This window comes from Microtus pennsylvanicus, chromosome 15 (genome assembly GCF_037038515.1).
Source record: "Microtus pennsylvanicus isolate mMicPen1 chromosome 15, mMicPen1.hap1, whole genome shotgun sequence".
NCBI classification, from domain to species: Eukaryota; Metazoa; Chordata; class Mammalia; order Rodentia; family Cricetidae; genus Microtus; species Microtus pennsylvanicus.
Window position 1 is genome coordinate 25,241,666 of NC_134593.1, and position 20,032 is coordinate 25,261,697.

Here is a 20,032-nt window from a genome sequence, read left to right on the forward strand (position 1 = left end):
GTGGTATCACTCTTCAGGGGCTGTCCACCTTGTTTTCTGAGACAGGGTTTCTCTCTGACCAGCAAGGTTTCAGCACCGATAGCAGGGCAGAACTTAGGTAGGCGGGGAAGGCAGAATGAATGCTGGGAGAAAGAAGGGCGGAGTCCGAGAGCTGCTGGAGAGAGACATGCTGAAACTTGGCTGGTAGGCAATGACCTTGGGGTGATGCACAGATTCATAGAAATGGGCTAAATTAATATATAAGAGTTGCCCAATAAGAAGTTAGAGCTAATGGGCCAAGCAGTGTTTTAATTAATATGGTTTCTATGTGATTATTTCGGGTCTAAGCTAGCTGGGCGGCCGGGAACCAACTAGCGGCCTCCTTGCAACACTCATCTGGATGCTATTCACTGGGCAGGCTGAGCGGATGGAAGGCACACAGCATGTCACTGCTGTTTGAACAAACCCAGCCCGTGCTAGGTTCTCCACTCCACCTGCTCCCTCGCGTGGACACCATTGCCTTGTGTGTTTTGGGAGGGAGCAAGGTATGCCATGTATTCAGTTCTCAGAAACAGCCGTCCCTCCCCAAGACAGCAGCTTCAGAGTCAATTCTCCCACCAGGCCAGCTACTCCGAGCTGAGAGCTCTCTCTCTGCAGCGCCCTCCAACCGTCTGTATCCAGCTGCTTTTCTTGGTGCATGTCTTTATGGGGGGGGGGGCGTTCAAAGAATTCACGGCAGGGATCGTGTCAAGTGGGGTTGGACAGCGGCCATGGGGGTGATCCGGTAGGTCAGTGTAAATTCCACACCAACTCCTTTCTAGCCCAGCTGCCAGCTCTGACCCTCACTGTTACCGGTTCTGGAGAAAACCATGGCTCACAGGCGTGGGCGTCCTTAACACTGGAAGTCTGACAGGGCCCACTTGTTGCCCCCACACCCAACTCCTCAGTGCCTAGTTTGGGGGTCTCAGATATCTTGCTTCCTGTTTTGAATGGTAGGTTCTCAAGTGTAAGGGGGCTGATTCCTACTGAGCCGATTCACCTGCCCCCACACTTCTGTCAGCCCCCTCCCTGCTCTCATTTTCTCTCTTCAACTGAACGTGGGTGGGCCAGCAGTTTGCACACCTGCTTGCTCTTCTGGAGTAGGGATGGGTTCCAGGTTTTGGGAGCCTGTGCCCTGCTTGCCCTGGTGGTGGCTGCTGGTGCTGCCAAGTCTGTCTGGAGCTCGGTCTCCAATCATGCGGACAAGAGAGGGGCCTTGAGACAGGAGGATGAAGCTCTGTGCAGGGCCTCAGCTGGTGTGAACTACACTTCCATGTGGCACCTTACAATCAGGGCGGGAGAGACAAGGTATGGTTACCTCTGCCCTCAATAACGGATCTTCACGCTCCAGCGCCTCCGGCGAACAGGCGGCGTGACATTTTGTATGATGAGATTGTTCACAATCGAATGTGCTGCTACCTCGGAACGAAAAAGGCCAAGCTCTAGACAGGTCTCCCCCATAACCTTCACAGGGGTGGCTCATGGGTGGGAAAGCGTGGTGGTGGAGCCACTGGGAGGAACGGTACGGCCTCACGTCTAATGTCCAATTCTAAGTATTACTGAGAATTCAAAGGATTTCAGATGCACAAGCCCAGATCAAATAGATCACGGCGCCTTGTCCCAGTTTGTTCTGTTCTGGAACAGAAGACCTGAGGCTGGGCCATGTATGAGTAGCCAAGATCTATGTCAGTATTCTCCATCTGTAGATGGCAACCCTGTGGGGGGCTGAACAACCCTTCCAAGGTGTCACCTAAGATCATCGGAAGACACAGATATTTACATTATGATTCATAACAGTCGCAAAATTACAGTTATGAAGTAGCAAAAAAAATAATTTTAGGGTTGGGGTCACCACAATGTGAGGAACTGTATCAAAGGGTTGCAGCATTAGGAAGGTTGAGAACCACTGATCTATGTATTTGTTCCTTTTGGGTGGTGTTGGGGATCAAAGCCAGGGCATCACCTATGAGCTCTAGCGCCGAGCCGTCCCTCAAGGCCTAGAGAGTTGTTATGGTGTCATTGACTGTTATGTTCAAGGCCCGAGGGGCCTTCTTGCAGCAAGTACCTGTGTGAGAGAGATCAGCTAACCTATTTTTGCCAGGAACCTTTAGTGTGATAACTAACCCATTTCTCTGACAGACATTAATCCATCAGAGGGAGCCTACACAACCGAGACACCTCTCCTCGGCCCCGTCTCTCAACGCTGCTCTGCTGGGGATCCAGTTCCCAACAAGTGCCTTTGCGGAATCACGCACGCATGCACGTTGGTGGCATGCAGAACTCTACTGTGGAGCAAGGCCATTATAAAAGGCCCGAAAAGCGGGCAGGATCCTTTCAGGGAATTCTCACAAGCTTGGTTCAGATTTTCCAGACAGACGACTCTGCTGACTGGGAATGCTGTAACCAGGTGACAACAGGGACCTCCCTGGCCAGCAGGGTGGAGACTGCAGAATGGGAAATTCCATGCACGCTGGACTGCCCTCACCCACATGGTGGGAATCGCGTGCCAGGAAGGAACTCCCTGCGACTGAACAAGTGTAATATTTGTTCAGAATGAAGACCCCTGCAGCTCACTACCTCACACTGCACACGGTACTCTTGCTATCGTCCAGCCCTCTGTTCCATGCAGCACACTCAAGACAGTGTGCTTGGTTTTCTTTCTGTTTTGGCTTCCAAGGCAATTCATTCACAACCACCAACCTTTTCCCCACAACTAAGGAGGGGAAAAGTCCACAGTTACTACATAGAAATATGTATGCTCCAACCACAGAAGGCTGCCGAACTTTTTAAGGGACTCCTCAGTGGGTGCCCCCGCCAGCTCCATGGCCGACACCTGGTAACTTCCTAGGCCGTCCTCAGAATAACGGTGGCCGGTTCATGCTCCTCTAGTGTCTTGGCCCCTGTAGCATCATGTGACAGAGAGAGGGTGCATCTGGATGACAGAGGCAGTGGCCTGGATGCTGGATGCACATGTAGATACTATCTTTGTAACTCTTTTGAGAACTTCAGAGCCCTTCCAGCAAAACGGCAGAGTCCAGTGCCAGGTTCTTGCTGGAGCCACGGGCCTGACAGGGTGCCTTCCTTACATTAGTAATGCCAGCTGGTTCTCCTTGTGCCTCGACACAAAGGCGTGGTTCTAAGAGGTTTGCCCACATGGGCTCCTCTGAACCTCCTAAGTGCCACTCAAGGGAGGCAAGTAATTTGCATTGTGGTTTCTGGTTCAAGGCACCCGTGGTGGGGAAGCCACTCCATCGGTGCAGTGCCTCCTGATGCCCGGCTCCTGTGACTGGACCTCATCTGACTCCTGTGCTGTCCTCCAGCAATGACGGCTTCTTTCATGTTACACACATAGCCAACGCTCAGAAGGTAGGGGGCCTTGCCCTGAGTTCTGCAGCTCCCAGCAGTTTCCATAACTGTCCAGTTCCTCCCATCAACTCAGGCCCTCTCTGGGAGCCAACGACAAAGTGTGTGTTTCTAATTGGGTGATAACCTTAAAAAAAAAAATACCCTTAACATCTTTGATGAAAAAAAATTTTTTTTAGTACACTTTGTTCTGTAGGGGTGGGAAACAGAAAAAGAATTTTCCCAAAATTTAAAAGCATTGCTCTGTACCGAGCTCTGTGACAATGTGCTTTAATGTATTTTTGGATAAATTCCAGTATGTTTTTGATAGTTTGATTTTTAAAAAATGGGTGCACAGTGTGGGCATGCCATGGTACACACGCGGAGTCAGAGGGACTTCTGGCTGGTTGAGGTAGGGTCGCTCTGGTTGTTTCGGTTGTGCCAGGTACATCAGGCTGGCTAACCTGAGCTTCTGGAAGATTCCTGCCTCGGCCTCCCAACACAGTGGAGTGTTGGGATTACAGATCAGGCTGCCACATGGGACTTCTTACCTAGGTTCTGGGGTTCAGTTTTATTCTTTGTGGTAATTTGAATGTAACTGGCCCCCATAATCTCTTAGGGAGTGGCACTATTAGGAGATATGGTCTTGTTGGAGGAAGCATGTCACTGTGCGGGCCGGCTTTGAGGTTTCCTATGCTTAGGATACTGCCCAGTGTGTCTGTCGATTTCCTGTTGCCTGCAAGATGTAGGACTCTAAGCTGCTTCTCCAGTACCATGTCTGCCTGCATGCCACCATGCTCCCTGCCTTCGTCGTGATGTCTCTTCACGGGAACAAAAACCCTAAGTCACCCTCTGAGCCATCTCCCTAGTCCAAAGCTTGAACACAGCAGAGCGACCTGAGCGCACTGAGGCCGTTGCCAAAGGTGTTCAGTGCAGGTCAAAAAAAAAAAAAAACAAAAAACCCCATATATCTGGCAGGACTGAGTCCAGGTGGCAGGAGCAAGGCAGCTGATCTTCCGCACAAGGTGGCCTTGGCTTGAGCAATACAGGTCTCAGAGGCTGGGTCAGTGAAGGTGGCAGCTACAGGAAGCGCAACACAGGCCAGGCACTTTGGTCATAAGAGACGCTAGGTCAGGAGCTGTGACACCTGCTGAAGCTCTGCACCTTCTGTAGACTTGTGCAGCCTCCAGAGACGCATGCCAAGGTGGGCTGGGGGTGACCTGGGAAGGGAACCTTGGAATGCGGGGCTGAGTGTCAGACGGACCAGGCATCGAGGTCACAAGAAGGGGAGGGGAGGGTGTCAGGGGTCCCTTGCTCGTTTGAAATTCTTGCTCTGAGTGGCCATCATTAAAATCAAACATTGTATGTACTTGTCTCCTGGTGGCTTCCTTGTGGGTTTGGGTTCACTTGACCCGGGGACACACGGTGCCTTGGCACGCTGCAGATAGGGAGCCTCGGCCCTCTGCTGGCCCAGCATGCACCAGCTCCTGTAATGCACTGTGAAAGCTGGAAGTGTGCGCTTTTGCATTTATGGGGGAAATGTCTAACCAAGAAATAGCTAAATTCCCCAAACCGCATTATCAGAAAGTGGCCCCTGAGACCCTGCGCCACCTGCTTTCAGCAGCGTTAATGAAATGGCAAGCGGCACCCGGGGGAACACACGGTGTCACCGGAGTGAAACCTGTAAATTCCTGACAAATGCCATCGCGTTTACAGAGCGAGGGAAAAAGCGCCACACCACTTCTCGTTTACGCTAAGGACTTTATTTTTCAGACCTTTAGAGAACAGTTTTCATCACACACTGATGGAAATGGCAGATGCCCAGGAGAGGCAGGCTCTCTCAGAGCCTAGACTACTGAGTGGACTAGATGAATGAAGGAGCCTTGGGAAACCCACCACCCCTCTGTGCAGGTCAGGCAGGCCTGCTTCACACACTATCAAACTCCTACGTCTCCATGCAGCACCGTCACACCCACCTACACAATTAGCATGCAGAAAGACACTTCTGAGGATGGACTAGTCTCGACCAGGGCCGCGAGGCTCTGGCTATGCACACTGGACCATGTCTGCTTAGGACAGAAGAACTGGCTGGCACAGAGCTAGCCTGGCACTCTGGAGATAGCTCACACCGCCCTGCAGATGACAGCCGGGGTCAGGGAAGGCCCCCGACAGGATGGCTGGTGATGGCTGGCACCAAGCTTATCAACACAACCCACAACCTCAGCTCTTCTTTTCCCAAACATAGCACATTTCAAGACAGAAGCACAGTCACTGATGACTTCCTGTGCAGGGTGAACGTGCACGCAGTTACAGGCCAGAGAGTCACGCCGACAGCGTTTCTGTGCTGCAGTCGGCTTTCATCTTTGGAGTATACAATCTCCTCCCGAGGCTGCCCCTTAGATGATAATCACAAGCAATTGATGGTCAAAGGAGTTGATTGGCTTTTGTCACAGCGTCGGAGCCCAAATGGGTCACCTGCAGCCTTCATGCAGAATTAGAAACTAGAAACATCATTTAAGCCTCAAAAGCAGAAGTAACTCCACGGGGACACAAAGGGGGTAGGTCCAGCCTCTGCCAGGAGAGGCTAGAGCTGGGAGCTAGCAGCCACAGGGGAGGGCACAATACTTCACAAGGGGTGGGGTGCAGGTTCATCTACTTGCTTAGCCACGGCTGGGTATTCAAGAGACCCTACTCTTGGTCTTCTGCCAGGGAGGTTGCTGCACGAAGGTAGACGGGCGTGGCCATTATTTTAGCATCTTTACCATGTACGGGCCTTGTAATCTGTAGCCAAGTTTTCGGTAGTAATTCCTGGTGCCAACACCTGCAAGGGAGATAAAGTAAACAGAGCTCTAGTCAGCCTCAGCTTAGCAGCCGTCAGAGCTGGCACGGGCCCCCGCCTCACGCCTTGTCTCTCATTCAGACTGCATCGCCGTCCAAACCGCTCTCAGCATAGCAAATCTGTCCCACTGCGATTATGCCGATGTCTAGTTGTATGAACACGGACTGCTGTGTAGGACAAATGCCCTTTCCCAACCGCTAGCACAGGACCAGGGTATATGGCACGCACACTTATGAGGGTCTGCGTGTACCAGTGCGCGAGGGAATGCAGATGAACAAGGAGCGGGGAGTTCACATACGGAAGGCCTATATTCCAAATGGCATTCTGGAGGTGAACAAGGCAGCAGCAGATGGAAAAATGGATTTCCACACAGCTTGCATAGCAGAAGCATGCATAGCTAAACATGGCCCCTGTCCGAGGTGCTGGGATACACAAGGGGTCACAGGAAAAATTTTCTTTCTTCAGCTGTCGCCAGAGAAGTGGGTTTGAGGGAAGGGCCCTGGCTCACAGGACACATAGTTTGTGAGGAGAAAGGAGGGCTTTTCTTACCAAACTGCTTGCCAGTTCTCTGTGGATGCCAGCTTAACTCAGTTCTGACAACTACTGAGAGGTAGAGCGGGTAAGTAGGGTGAGGGCTCAGCTCCCAGGATGCCTCAGTCTTAGACATCAGTTGTAAACACTTCAGTCTTACCCCAACAAGGAACAGAACACCCTCACCATTAGTTCTGCCCACTTCAGAGTGTCTGCAGGTTGGGAAGCGGCTGAAGCCCGTACGATGGACGGAGGCTCGCTCACCAGGACTAACTCTAACCAGGGGAGCCACACTGTCTTACACACTTCAGCTTGTCGTGTTATTATTACGACTTCTGCCTAACACGGGCTTGGTGCAGAGCAAGGGGCTGGTGGACATACAAAAAATGGGCACAGGCAGCAGCTCGGACTGACAACAGGAAGGCTCAAAGCCCAAGGGCCACCCTTCCCGAAGTTCTAGATCTGAGGGCATACTTCATGATGCTGCAGGTCTCCATCCCTCAGCGAAGAGAAGTGCTATGTCCCGACTAGTGAAACATTGTAACCCCCAAGATAAGCGAACCCAAATATCTCCAGTAGTAGGTGGGTATATTCACCAGGAAATGTAACTCAGCAGTGAGAAACAACTGTTATCTGTATCCATATGGAGAAATTTCCCAGAACCGTGTGGATGGAACCAGATAATAAAACATTCCATTTCAAAATTCAGACATGGGAAAGACTCCAAAATTTGGACAACAGTTAAATTTGAAAGATGACAAGGGTTCAGGGCCTCTGTGGTGCTGAGAATGCTGTCTCACATCCAGGAAGTAGTTACAAGGGATACACACTTGCTACTAAAGCTGCCATCTCGACACTTCTCTTTACTCCGTGTGTGTCACACCTCACTACAGAACCACTTAATACACATGTTCAAGTGTTTCAAGAGTCTGACGGATTCAGCAAAATAAGGCAGAGTGGGGCAGGAGAGGAGGCAGCCAGGAAGCCAGGATCAGGACAACCCAATGTGTTACAGATACAGACACAGTGGCCTGTGCCCAGCTCCTTCTAGAAGCCAGTTTACCAGCCATGGAACAGCAAACTCCATGCCTGACTCACTCTCAGCAGACGAAAGACCTTTTTATAGGTGGCACCGACTTGGTGAAAGCCGGAGCAGGCATGACCTATATAAGAAGTCACAGAACAGGGTCCTTCCTTGTGACCCACATCAGTGTGTGAGGACAGGAAGATAATCCCACTGGTGGAACAACCATAGAAAGTCCAGATTCAGAGCCTAGGATCACTAATGGCAGGTCCTAAAGCTTGAACTCCCATCTGAAAACAAACGGCCCTTGTGGTATCAGAGGACAGAACAGGCTGACCGGGTTGACCCCACTGATCTGCCATGTTCACTCCCATGCAGCTCTTGCCTGACTGCCCTCCAGTCCCAGCTCAGGCACTGGAGACCCGGGGGTTTCTTTCTTCTAGCCAGAGGCTAGCCCCACTTACAGGATCAACACCTCTCCCTCGTAGCTAGCAGGGCAGACTTCAATTACAGCCACTGGGTCAGCACTGCACGCTCTATTCCACTGTGTCTGCCTCCCTCCTTTTTAAGCCAACAGCTTTTGTCACTGGAGTTATTACAGTGAGTAGCACAGAATCAGGATGTAGTAAATGTCTGGGGACCTATTACACGCGCGTTACTTTCATGTTGTGTACTCACAGAGAAAAGTGCTACTGCAGGACGCACTACAGAAAACTGAAACCGGCGTGGCACTGCGGGCCAGGCGGTGGGAAGACTACGCACGGAAGGGGAGGAACTACCCTTTGGAGCCTTTCAGACCCCCACCTTGCTGGCCGAGGGGCACCATTTCCCATGCACTTACTTATGCTGTAAAGGTCTCAAGCATTTGAAAGTGGAGCCACAGGTCTACTTAGCCTGGAAGTCATCATGCAGCTCCCACAGTGGCTGGTTCACTCCTGATGCTTAGCCACTAACTTTCTGCTTGGGGGTGTCCCAAATAATCCCCCTCAGATTTACTTAGTTCAGGTCTTGAACACACATAATTCTGTTCATTTGTGTGGTTCCTGTCAAAGCAAGATGGTGGCCTCGTTTTAAGATCTGCTTCTGGGCAAAGTGTTTTTATAGATCACAGGCCGAGATAAGCCTGGATAACCAGGATGGTGAGAGCCCTGAGTTCCTGGATGGGTGGCTAAGACATGGGCTTTCCTGGAGTTCATGGGAACATTTCTCAGCAGTTACTCCAAGTGAGCTTCCTCCTCCCAGCGGGGGGACTCCGCTCCTCCGTCACATAGAACTGGGTCTTTGAGACCAGGTTGGAAAAGGCATCGGGGCTTTGTTGGGACCCTCTCTGGCTAGATCAGGAACATACAACAGCCCCAGTCAGTTCCTGGGGCTCTTGAGAACCTTCAAGTGCTGTGGAAAGCCTGGCCTCTGGCTGGTCCAAACTCCACTCCCCCCCAACCCCACATTTTCTTAGGCATCTTGTTTCCTGACATTAAGAATCGCCTATTTCTCCAATCTGCCAGACAAACTGGCCAGTGGGAAAGGGAATGTGGCATCACCTGGCTGCCTGAAGGCCCTTTGTGGGGCCCAGGCAAAGTCCTCAGTCACGGTAACTTTCCTGTGTTAGTCAGCCAGGAGAAAGCAATTACCCTTTGGAGCTGACGTCAGTGGCCTCCTGGACTGTGCTGACGTGCTGGGCTGTCTTGGTCCCAGATCAGCCTGGCTGCCGCCGCCTCTCCCCTACAGGAGCAGCACACAGCTGTGCAAGTAGGAGTTCTCCATTCCATCACTTGCGTGGGCTGCCGAGGACTCAAGCGCTATTGGCCGTGGTCTCTGGGGTGCTTACTATAGACTATAGAGCCCCCCGTTATCAGAGGAGCAGCAACAGTGGGGAGGGGTAGAGTCCAAAGTCTGGCTTTATCTTCAGGATTACTTGGTCCACAGTCAGAACTTATCTACGTCATAAGGACCTCATTTTTATGGTAGGCACAGTAAAAATCTGTATGGTCACTACTTTGCCAGCTGTGACAATGCCAAAATGAGGCAAGAGGAAAAAGAATACCACAAAACCTGCCTAGAGCAATATTCGCACATGTGACCAGCCTCCCTCCAAGTTATCTCCTTGGCCTCCATTTCTGCCTTAGGTCTTTTGGGAGAAGGAAATGTGTGTGAACAGACTTAACTGTGCAGACTACAAACAGTTATCAAATGGCTTCTGCCGTCTTCTCTCAAGGGAATGATGACCCAGGCAAAGTGGGGATTAAAGGAAGAGGGTATGACTTGCTCCAGATGAGGGGGCACTCAGCATGCAGTGGGGACGCCTCTGCTCTATAGGTAGATGATCTCCAAGTCTGGCTGCCAAGAGTCACTGGCCTCCTAGGACACCTACAAACCTGGACACTGGCAGTGACTGCATCTCGGGAACGTTTTCTATGCTGAACATGCGTAGACTCCAAGCCCCTGACACAGAAAGAAGCCCTGCTCTCTGATCCCCTCTCCCTGGCTTTGTGTGATGCCACTTAGCTTAAAACACAGTTCTGCCCGCTCTAAGGAGGAAGAGGGCACTACTCAAGACTGCGCTAACTGCCTCAGCCACTGGCTATGGGAGAGGGTTAACTATGGTTGCATAATGAGGTCAATACACGGTGTAGATTAAAACAGTTAACCAAGACATAACGGGAACAAACCCAGTTGTTTAAGTTCTACACTACGGAAGACGGGGAAGATAGTTCAGGGGATGAAGGGGGGAACTCTAGTGCAGATCCTCAGCATCCACGTTAAAAGCTAGGTGTGGCTGTGTGTACTGGGTGTCTCCTTGGATGAATGACCTGTACACAATACCAAATATGCTGCTGCCTTGGACAGTGAACTATCATCAGATCTGCAGTAAGCAAATCTCTCTTACTTCTTCGAGTATCTGTTGCAGCAGTCTGACGGACTAAGACACATGGCTATGGCCAAACAATTCACAGTCTGACATGAACAGGCTCCCTTGCTACCTGTTACAGTTCACCGCCAAGCTTATAAAATGAAATTAAAAGGGGGACAGTTTCAACTACACGAATAATTACTTCATCGGGGAAATGAATCAACCCTTCACACGGATGGAAACATAAGAGAACTCAGGCTGGGATTCCAGCTGGCAAAGGCCATGGGATAACTGAACAGAGGAAGAAATAATGCGGGGGCTCAAATGAGCACGTGCAAACACATTGCATCCTGGTATTCTGCAACGGAAGAAAATGTTGGTAAATGATTTAGACATTCTCATGCTGACAAGGAAAGGATTAGAAATCTGGAGGTGTATTCTTGTTCTCTGACACTTCTTCTCTTGGGGTACAAGGCTACCCTTTGTCATTAGCAATTATAACTGGATTGAATGAAGATTGAGCCCACATCACCACACTCCCACGGCCAAGTTCAAATGAGAAAGACAAAATACATTAATCTATCCCATGAAGCTAAAATCTGAGTTTTAAAAATTAGATATAAAAATGTAAGATGATGGTTTATGTCATTTAATAAAAAATAAAACAAATTAAAGAGACTGTTTCAATTATTTTTGCTCAATTAATCAGCTATCCATCCAGGGCTATATATGTGCTGCAGTATTAATACAGGGAAATATATTCATTAGTTTCATTCATTTACTATTTAAATGAGACTTTACTGCATCTCATTGATCTAAAAGGACGGCAATATTTCACTCAAAAACACACTGACATGGAAGTAGGGGAAAGCTTTTATTCTCAACATCTGAAAAAGAACCAATTAACCCAATGACCAGAAGTCTTTCAGATAATCTCTCTCATGTTCTGTTAATAAGGAAAAAAATTACAAAATTGATAATAGTTAGGAGCATAAAACTGAGCTCTTCTTCAAGGTAGCTAGTTATGGCAAGGCATTAATACCCTTTTCTTGACTGGAAAGAGGGTACCTGCAGGAACTCTGCTACCCAGCAGCCTAAGTGTCCTTTGCACATTTGCAAGGGGTCTTTGAAGATTACACAGTAAAAAGGAACACAGACCCAAAGTAGGAAACTTAGAAATCTAAACAGAATTTGGATTTCCCACATTCCATCATTTCCCACAGTGATGTCCAAGCTGGTGATGTTTCCCAGCATCCTGCAGGCTTTTCTTAAGAGAGCACGTGCCGTCTGATTTGAAAGTGGAGTGGCTATTGCGACCAGAGCAGATGCGTGTGATGGCACCAGTCACTCCCACTACCTTCTCTTGTCTCAAACCAGGAGCACATCTCTAAGAAGCCAAGGACTGGGAAAATCCACTGCCTGAAGCAAGACTACTCTCTTCTACTGACTTCTCTGACGTGGACTTTAAATGGTAGAGTAGGAGGTTCCAGAAGGCAGCCTCCAAACCACAAGAAACTACCTTGTGATACCAGGTTTTGCCAAACGCAATAGTGAGGGGAATGATTGGTGAATGGACAGGCCACGGCCTCTGGCCAGAAGCCAACTGAGAGGATCAATACTCTGAAAGCAGGCAGAGCTATGACTTGTCACATGTAAGCGGTCTTCATTGTGACTGACAGCTGACAGAAGAAACCAAAGAAGTCTCAACTGTGGGATTACTTATTAAACTACTGAAAGAAAATGACCAGCCAACCGGAATTCTATATTTGACAAGGACAAAGGAGAAAGACATTCCTTGATAAACAAAAGCTAAGGCATTTGTTACCAGGCTTGCCTCCTAAGAAAGGCTGAAAGAACCCGGAGCAATCAGAACTAAAGGGCACCATAAAGGGAATCACACAAACAAACAAAGCCATTAGTTCTAATTTACAATTTCTCTTTACTTCCTATGGAATCTAAAAGGCAAATCCATATAACAATAATTATAAACCTACGTTGATGAACACACAAGTCTGAAGTAAACCTGTGGTTAAAACAGCACACAGTGGGAGGGACAGACGGGCTAGGGCCAGTGCTTCAAGACATCATGCCACTGCCAACAGCAGAGCAAACAGTTTCACAGGAGCACATGGTGTGTTCTGTGGGTAACCATGTCAAGCCAGAAAAACACTGTAACCAGTGTGGAATGGAACCAGAAATCAGGAAGAGGTAGGAGGGAGGCGCTGAGGCTTGCAGGTGGAGAGCACAACTAGAGGCGGGGCCTCATGCTGCAGCGCGGGGGGGTGGGGGGTGGGGTGGATATCTAGGACGGGTGGGACTCTGGTGATGCAGCTGTTCTGGGGTCACTCACTTCTCATAGCTACCTCAGAAACCATAGTAACCGTGTGTTTGTGAGGTGTGCTGCTGAGCTGGAAGCCTCTTAAGACACGGCTTCTAGGCAGATGCAGAGCAGGCCCTGCACCGTGGGTCAGCTGGTGCTTTCCACCATGGAAAAACTTCCAGGGCAATGACCATGGCGGCTAAGATGGGGTCTCTACTCATCTCCAGCTGTCGAGGTGCTCTCTCTGCCTCGACCAGGACTTGGACAATTACTTGTGAGACTGAAGGCATTTTATCACACACACACACAGACACACACACACGATGAAAACTGCAGAACACATAATAAATATGTGGAAATTAACATACTCTTAAATGGCCAACAGGTCAGGGAGTTGGAAACTACTATGTGCAACAAGACTGAAAGCAAAGCAGGCTGATGGATCACTCCTATAATCCAGCACTCACAGCTGATGGAGGAAAACTGCCATACGCTTGAGCCTACCTGCAGGACAGTGAGTTCTAGGCCAATCTGGGCCTCAGACAAAGATCCCTGTTTAAAAAAAAAAAACTGAATACATTTCATTCCCATATACACTGAGTCCAGCAAAGGCAGTGTTCAGAGGGAAATTTATAGTGCAAATGGTCACACCGAAAATAAGAAATATCTCAAAATCGAGAAATGTCGGAGATAAAAAATGAGCATATTAAACTCAAACCTAGAACAAGAAAGGCGATGACAGAAACTAGGGATAAAATATTGAACAGAAAATAAAATCAAAAGTTCATTCTTAAAGCTGCTCAATCTCACCTCAGAGAGAAGAGAAACAAGTGGGGACATTGTTTACACCCACACACAAGAATCTAAACTCGTAAACAAAACAAGTGCAAACCAGCAGCAACAAGGAGCTGGTGAGAGGGCTCCCCGCGTAAAGGAGCTGGCCCAGGCCTAAGTTCAATCCCTGACATCTATCACACAGGTGGAAGGTGAGGAACGACTCTCTAAAGTTGTCCTGACCCTGACACATACACTGTGACACATGCAGTTGCCTCCCACTAGATAAATGTATCAAACCATTTTTAATAAAAGAGGAAAGAAATATAATTATGAGCGCAAACTATGGAAAAACTAGGAACAAACACCCTAGACAACCCACATGAAACACAGAAAATTTTCAGAAACACAAAACCTGACAGAGAACAGGATCTAAACTACAACAAGGAGAACCAGGCTCACAATCAAATGTAATCCCTCCATTCTTTAGATGGCTGGGGAGGCCAGGATCAAATAGCTGTAGGTAATTCTACCCATCAGATTTGAAAATAATTGGTATCAACTCTTCCTAAAGACTTCTAACCAATGGAAAAGAACTAATTCTCTTTGGTGTCAGAACTACCCAGCTCCAAAGCCACCCCAGCTAAGTCCTGTCACAGCACAGACCAGGCCTATCTCTATGTCCTGCTGAAGTTCTCACGTAGCACCATTAAGCAAATAAATAATTTCTCTTTTAAACCTCTAGATTAGAAGGAGGAGGATTGTGTTAGTCAAATAATCTGAGCAACCAGGAACTTGTGCACCATTCACAGGGAGAAGGCAAGGGCCTCATGGACACCAGACAACCACCTGCTCAAGGAGGCACAGTGGGGCGGGCATTAATAAACTAGCCCGCAACTACTGCCTTACAGCCTTTGTTCCCGAGAGAGAACTTGTCAGGGGCCAGAGCTCAGGCCAGGATGCCGGAAGAGTGAAAACGTGCCATGTGATATGATGGAAGCAGAAATCCCCAAACTAAAAGGCTCTAAGAACCCTTGGCTTAATGGGCTGCAGCAATATTTTCAGTACTATTTATCAATATCTAGTCACCTTAAGGGAGAGAATCCTGACTCTAATAGATACAAACAATAAAACATTATTAAATTAATGAATGTCAAATGTTTACAGAGAAAAAACCCAATACTGTTCCTAGGAGAGTTGATGAGGAGTTAAGGTTGCAATAAAGCATTATAAAAGACCAAAGTATGGCAGTCTCTTAAAGAAGGCTTGCTGCTCCACAAGAAACCTGAGCAGCGTTTACCTTTATAATAAAGGCAGACAGCCAATAACCTCAAAGCTCCCAGAACTTTAGGGATATCTGCACAGACGACATGGTACAATCCATTCCTCCTCCTAAGCAAAAGCACACAACCATTAGTGCCAATATCCACAAACCAGAAGGAACGGGACTGGGGAGAAACCTAGAGTATGGCCATGGGAGCAAGGCTAGCCTCTGGATGGCAGACAGTTCTGAAACACAAGGCGGCTAAAAGGTAAATGCCAACATGCAGTTCTTCCACTGCCGCCAGGCTAGTGTATCAGTGCTACTGCTTCTGTTGAGGAAATGTCCCCAAGACTCAGAAACCTACAAGATCTAAATAGTAGCCTACTGAGGAATACTGAGTATGAGCACTAAGGAGGTCATATGATACTTAGAGTCGGATGGTTTAATGCAAAATGCTACAAACTGGTACCTTATTCATTTACAACAAAGTGGTACCTGATACATCTACAAGGGACAAATGCCAAGCCCAAGGAATAAATATTCCTGAGATAAGCCAGGCAACAATGCTTCCGTGGCTGAACAACAAGAGACACCAATTAGCAAGCACACAGTCAACTTGTTATCTAGCTGAATAGTATTCTATGCCATCAATGCCAGTCTGATTAATGATGCTGACGTTAATAGAGGACTTGTAACAGCATAATGCTTTATGATGCATCTATTGTCTTTAAAAGCAAGATGATAGTAATGATAAAAAACAAGCCCACTGGAATACGTATCAAAAAAGCAACACGTATGATCTACTGTTAAAAATCAAAGTGGAAGAAGACACATGGAATCCAGAAAAACGTGCATTTAGTTAGAAGATGCTGCAGGGTAGTTTACCGAAAAGAAAATTATATGAAGGGTGACGGAGAGAGCACAAAAGAGGAAACACTCTTTCTCTTATTTTTTGCTAAGTCCTGTATTAACACACATGCACAAGTGGTACAAACTGGTTTGCATTTGGCAGGTTTCCTGGCCCATTAGCAAATAGTCTGCCATAATAAAGAGACGTTCTTTTGGGGACTCTGGTAGGATTATGAGTCCATTATCAGACAGAAGAGGCTACAAATGGACCCTGCTTTTCAACTAGATTATAATGCAAAGAATAAAATAACCTTGACCCAAAATGGAGAGCTGTGCAGGAACCTGGGATACAGGTGAGGTTTCTCAGGTCCAGGAAGTAAATCTCAGCTGGTCATAGCCTAAAGAAACAATTGCTATTTTCTGTCCACACAGAACATTATTAATCAGGGGCTCTGGAGCACAAGACCATTAATTTCTGTCCCAGGAAGCCATGTTGGATTATATAAAGCACAGACACATTGATTTTTGACTACTGGGGACTATAGTCACAGCTTTAGTCACATGGTTTTGAATAATATGATTAAGAATGACCTCATATTCACAGTGACTGTTTCACTCACCCTGTATTTAGATCTATCCTCCCCTCGTCATTGGCATCATAATAGGTTTAAATAAAATGGCTATCAGGCTCTGACTTGAGAGGTTTCTGACATCAACTATCCAGACCTTTTCTCATCTCTCACCATCACTGTGATCTATCAAGCTTGTACAGCTCTTGGCCAATGGCCATATTAATTTTCTACTTGAAAGAACACAAATAGAATACTGCTTATGACGAAGGTAGTCAGGGAGCTTGGGGAATAGCTGTCCATCTTACCGCATAGTGATTAGCTTGGCAAACTGAAACAGTAACATGATTAAATCTGATACCTAGCCAAAATTACCAAAAGAAAAAAAAAAGAATCCCTTATTCTGTTGAAGGTGCTAAATGGCGTTTTAAACAGTGGCTATTGATGGTTATATTTGCCCCTGTAGAAATGATATGGACATTGTGACATCAGAATTCTGGTTTCCATGGTGATTTTAGTGATGGCATTTGAAAGACGGTAGTTAGCTTTCTCAGTAGAGGTCCTTGCTCTTACTCCATAAATGAAGGATGAGATAAACTGCTTCTTGATGTTAGAAGGACAGGCTACTGATCATCATATAGACAAACTCCATGGATTTTAAGTAAACAGGCACCCGCAGAAGCCGCTCAGGTAAGCAGCCAAGACACTGATGCCCTTGAACACAACTGGGACTAGCTGCTTTGCAATTGAACAACAGCTAACAGATAGTCCCTACCAATACATTATTTTATAAACTAGTTTTTAAAAATTATTTTATTTTATTTGGAGATGGGGTTTCTCTGTGTAACAGAACTTGCTTTGTAGACCAGGCTGGCCTGGAACAGTTAAGAAAAACATGTTCCTCTGCCTCCCAAGTGCTGTGATTAAAGGCATGTGCCACCACTGCCTGGCTAACTAGTTTTAGCACACTGATTTGCCCATTTATATATATATGCACATGCAAAAAGAAGCACTTAATCCTGGTGGAGAAATGACTTGGAGCCTAAGGAGGAGTCGCATCCTCCCCTGCAAATGGGGATAATGATGGATGGAGATCCAGTTTGCAGAAGGCGGCTTAACATTACACCTCTCCTTTTAACATAAGAGTCTTACTCTGTAGCCCATGATGGCCTTGAACTCACGGCAATCCTCCTGTCTCAGACTCCCAAGTATTGGGATTATAGATTCTTTTATTTTTCCCCTCAACACATCTAGCGATTTTGATAATGATGAAGCTAAGTATTTCATTTTTGCTTTTAAAATAATTTTTACAGTTAAAGCTGACTGTTAACTTTAAAACTGTTTACTAAGGTAATTGTGTACTTTTAAAGTGTGTGAACTTGAATGCCTCGTAGTACTTCATCTAACCGCTTAAAGCAGTTTCAGTGCTTCTCATGGAGCTATGTTCACCAAGTACAGTGTACAGTTTTCAATAAATACCTGGAAGCAACAGATAAAAACATAAATAAGGAAAACGAGAATATGCAGAACCTTTCTGACTAGTGGTTCAAATCAGATCAAAAGCAAAGTTGCTAGCACTGTCCAGAGGTAGAGCACCAGATAATAAATCTAAGTAACAGAGAAAACCCACTGCCAAGATGAAGGGAAAGGCATTACTCTTACAGCTAGGCCAACACAATGACAAATGATCCCTCGACCCTTCTCCTCATGAGTCATGTCAAGACAGAACAGCCATGCCACCACTGTGTGTGACTTAGAAGAACACCACAAACAAGAGAGCAGAATTAGGAGCTGAGGAGAACGTCAGAGAAAACAGTAGTGTCAGTGGTGACCAAAGTCGTCACCATCAATTTCATCATGAAATACCTACCTGAGAATAAGAATGAAATTTATTACTGAAGAAATTAAAGAGTTGTCTATGGTATCAGAAAACGGGCTGGTAAAGTGTACTAAGACTTGTGTTTAAATGCTTAGTCCATAGGCAGTGGCACTATCAGGAGGAAATATCACTGTGGGGGCAGGCTTTGAAGTCTCATATATTCAAGCTATGCCCAGAATAGCACAAAGTTGTCCTGCAGCCTACAGATCAAGATGTAGAACTCTCAGCTGGCTCTCCAGAACCATGTCTTCCTGCACACTGCCGTGCTTCCTGCCATGATGACAACTGACTAAGCCTCTGTACTGTAAGCCAGCCCCAATTAAACATTTTCCTTTGGAAGAGTTGCCGTGGTCATGGTGTCTCTTCACAACATTAGAACCCTAACCAAGATACCAGACTAAATGGTCAAAGATAACCTGATGAACCTGATTTTAATAAAATTAATAAGGACCGTGAAATTCATTAGGTCACCAGGAGAGTGGCTGTCAAGGCAGGAATGGAGCACTGGCTCCCTGCACACTCCCCACCAACCATCTCTTTTCTGTGTCACATCTAATGGTGCCGTTCATGAAACACACCCCACAAACAGTAGTACCAAGTATCATTAGAGAATTTTGTATTAAGATCAATGTACAGAGCAACTGTTTGACTTTTTTTTTTTCTTCCCAAGACAGGGTTTCTCTGTAGCTTTGGAGCTTGTCCTGGAACTAGCTCTTGTAGACCAGGCTGGCCTCAAACTCACAGAGATCCGCCTGCCTCTGCCTCCCGAGTGCTGGGATTAAAGGCGTGCGCCACCAACATCCCGCTCTTTTTGACTTTTTATAAATGCCAGTTAAAACATAATTTGGGGCTAGAGAGATGGCTTAGCGATTAAGAGCACCCAGCGTTCAATTCCTAGCATACATACGATAACTCACAACTGTCTGTAATTCTAGTTCCAGGGGATCTGACACCCTCACAAAGACATATATGCAGGCAAAAAATACCAATGCACATGAAATGAAAGTAAATATATTAAAATACATGTGAGTATGATCATGTACACACACACTCACAATCACCACCATACTTAGAAAAAATTGAAGGAAAAAGCAACATTAACACATGACACACTAATAAACACTTGTTATCTACCTTCCGTAAGTTCTGAACCATAGATACAGAACGCACCTGCTACACAGCAAATGTGTTCAGTGTTTCCTTGTGAAGGTTGGTCAGAGTCAAACAGGAAGTCAAGGAGTCCATATGGGGCTTTCTTTACTACAATGGTGGGGCTCCAGACCAGAAGGCAGGAAACAGTGCTCACCAAACTTTCTCCCAAAGAACTCACGTCAGCTCCAAGAAGTCCTTCCAGGGCTGTTCCTATAGAAACCCATCCTGGCTGAAGAACCCTCTGCAGGGTGCCAGGGGAGGAGACCCAGCACTGCTGCAGACAGAAAGGTTCTCTTGCCTGAGTCTCTAAGCAACTCATTTCTTGTAATTTTAGAAATTCACCATGCAGATGACATGAAATTGAGCTATCATTTAGATTACGAGAAAAAACTGGTGAGCACAGATGCGAACTCCCACTCAGAAAGACACCCTGCTCAGAAAAAATAGATAGAGGCTCTTATGTGCAATTGGATTTGACCTTGGGCAAGTCGGGCCTTGGGTAGATACTTCTGAGGGAAAAGGGATGTCAGGAAGGCAGTGATGGAAAATGGACATCTGATTAGGGTCCCAAAGACACCAGAAAAATCACGTGCTACAGTGTCATCTGGGAGTGTAGGGCT

At 47.0% G+C, this 20,032-nt stretch overlaps 1 protein-coding gene across 1 annotated transcript in view; it reads right to left on the bottom strand.

Moving 5' to 3' along the window:
* Nucleotides 1-5,101: 5,101 nt before the first annotated feature.
* Nucleotides 5,102-20,032, bottom strand: part of Elp3 (elongator acetyltransferase complex subunit 3) — a 62,737-nt gene continuing 47,806 nt past the window's right edge. The window contains exon 15 of the mRNA XM_075949990.1: nt 5,102-6,181. Coding sequence (XP_075806105.1) covers nt 6,105-6,181 — 77 coding nt within the window. The 3' untranslated portion in view covers nt 5,102-6,104. The remainder of the gene's footprint in view (nt 6,182-20,032) is intronic.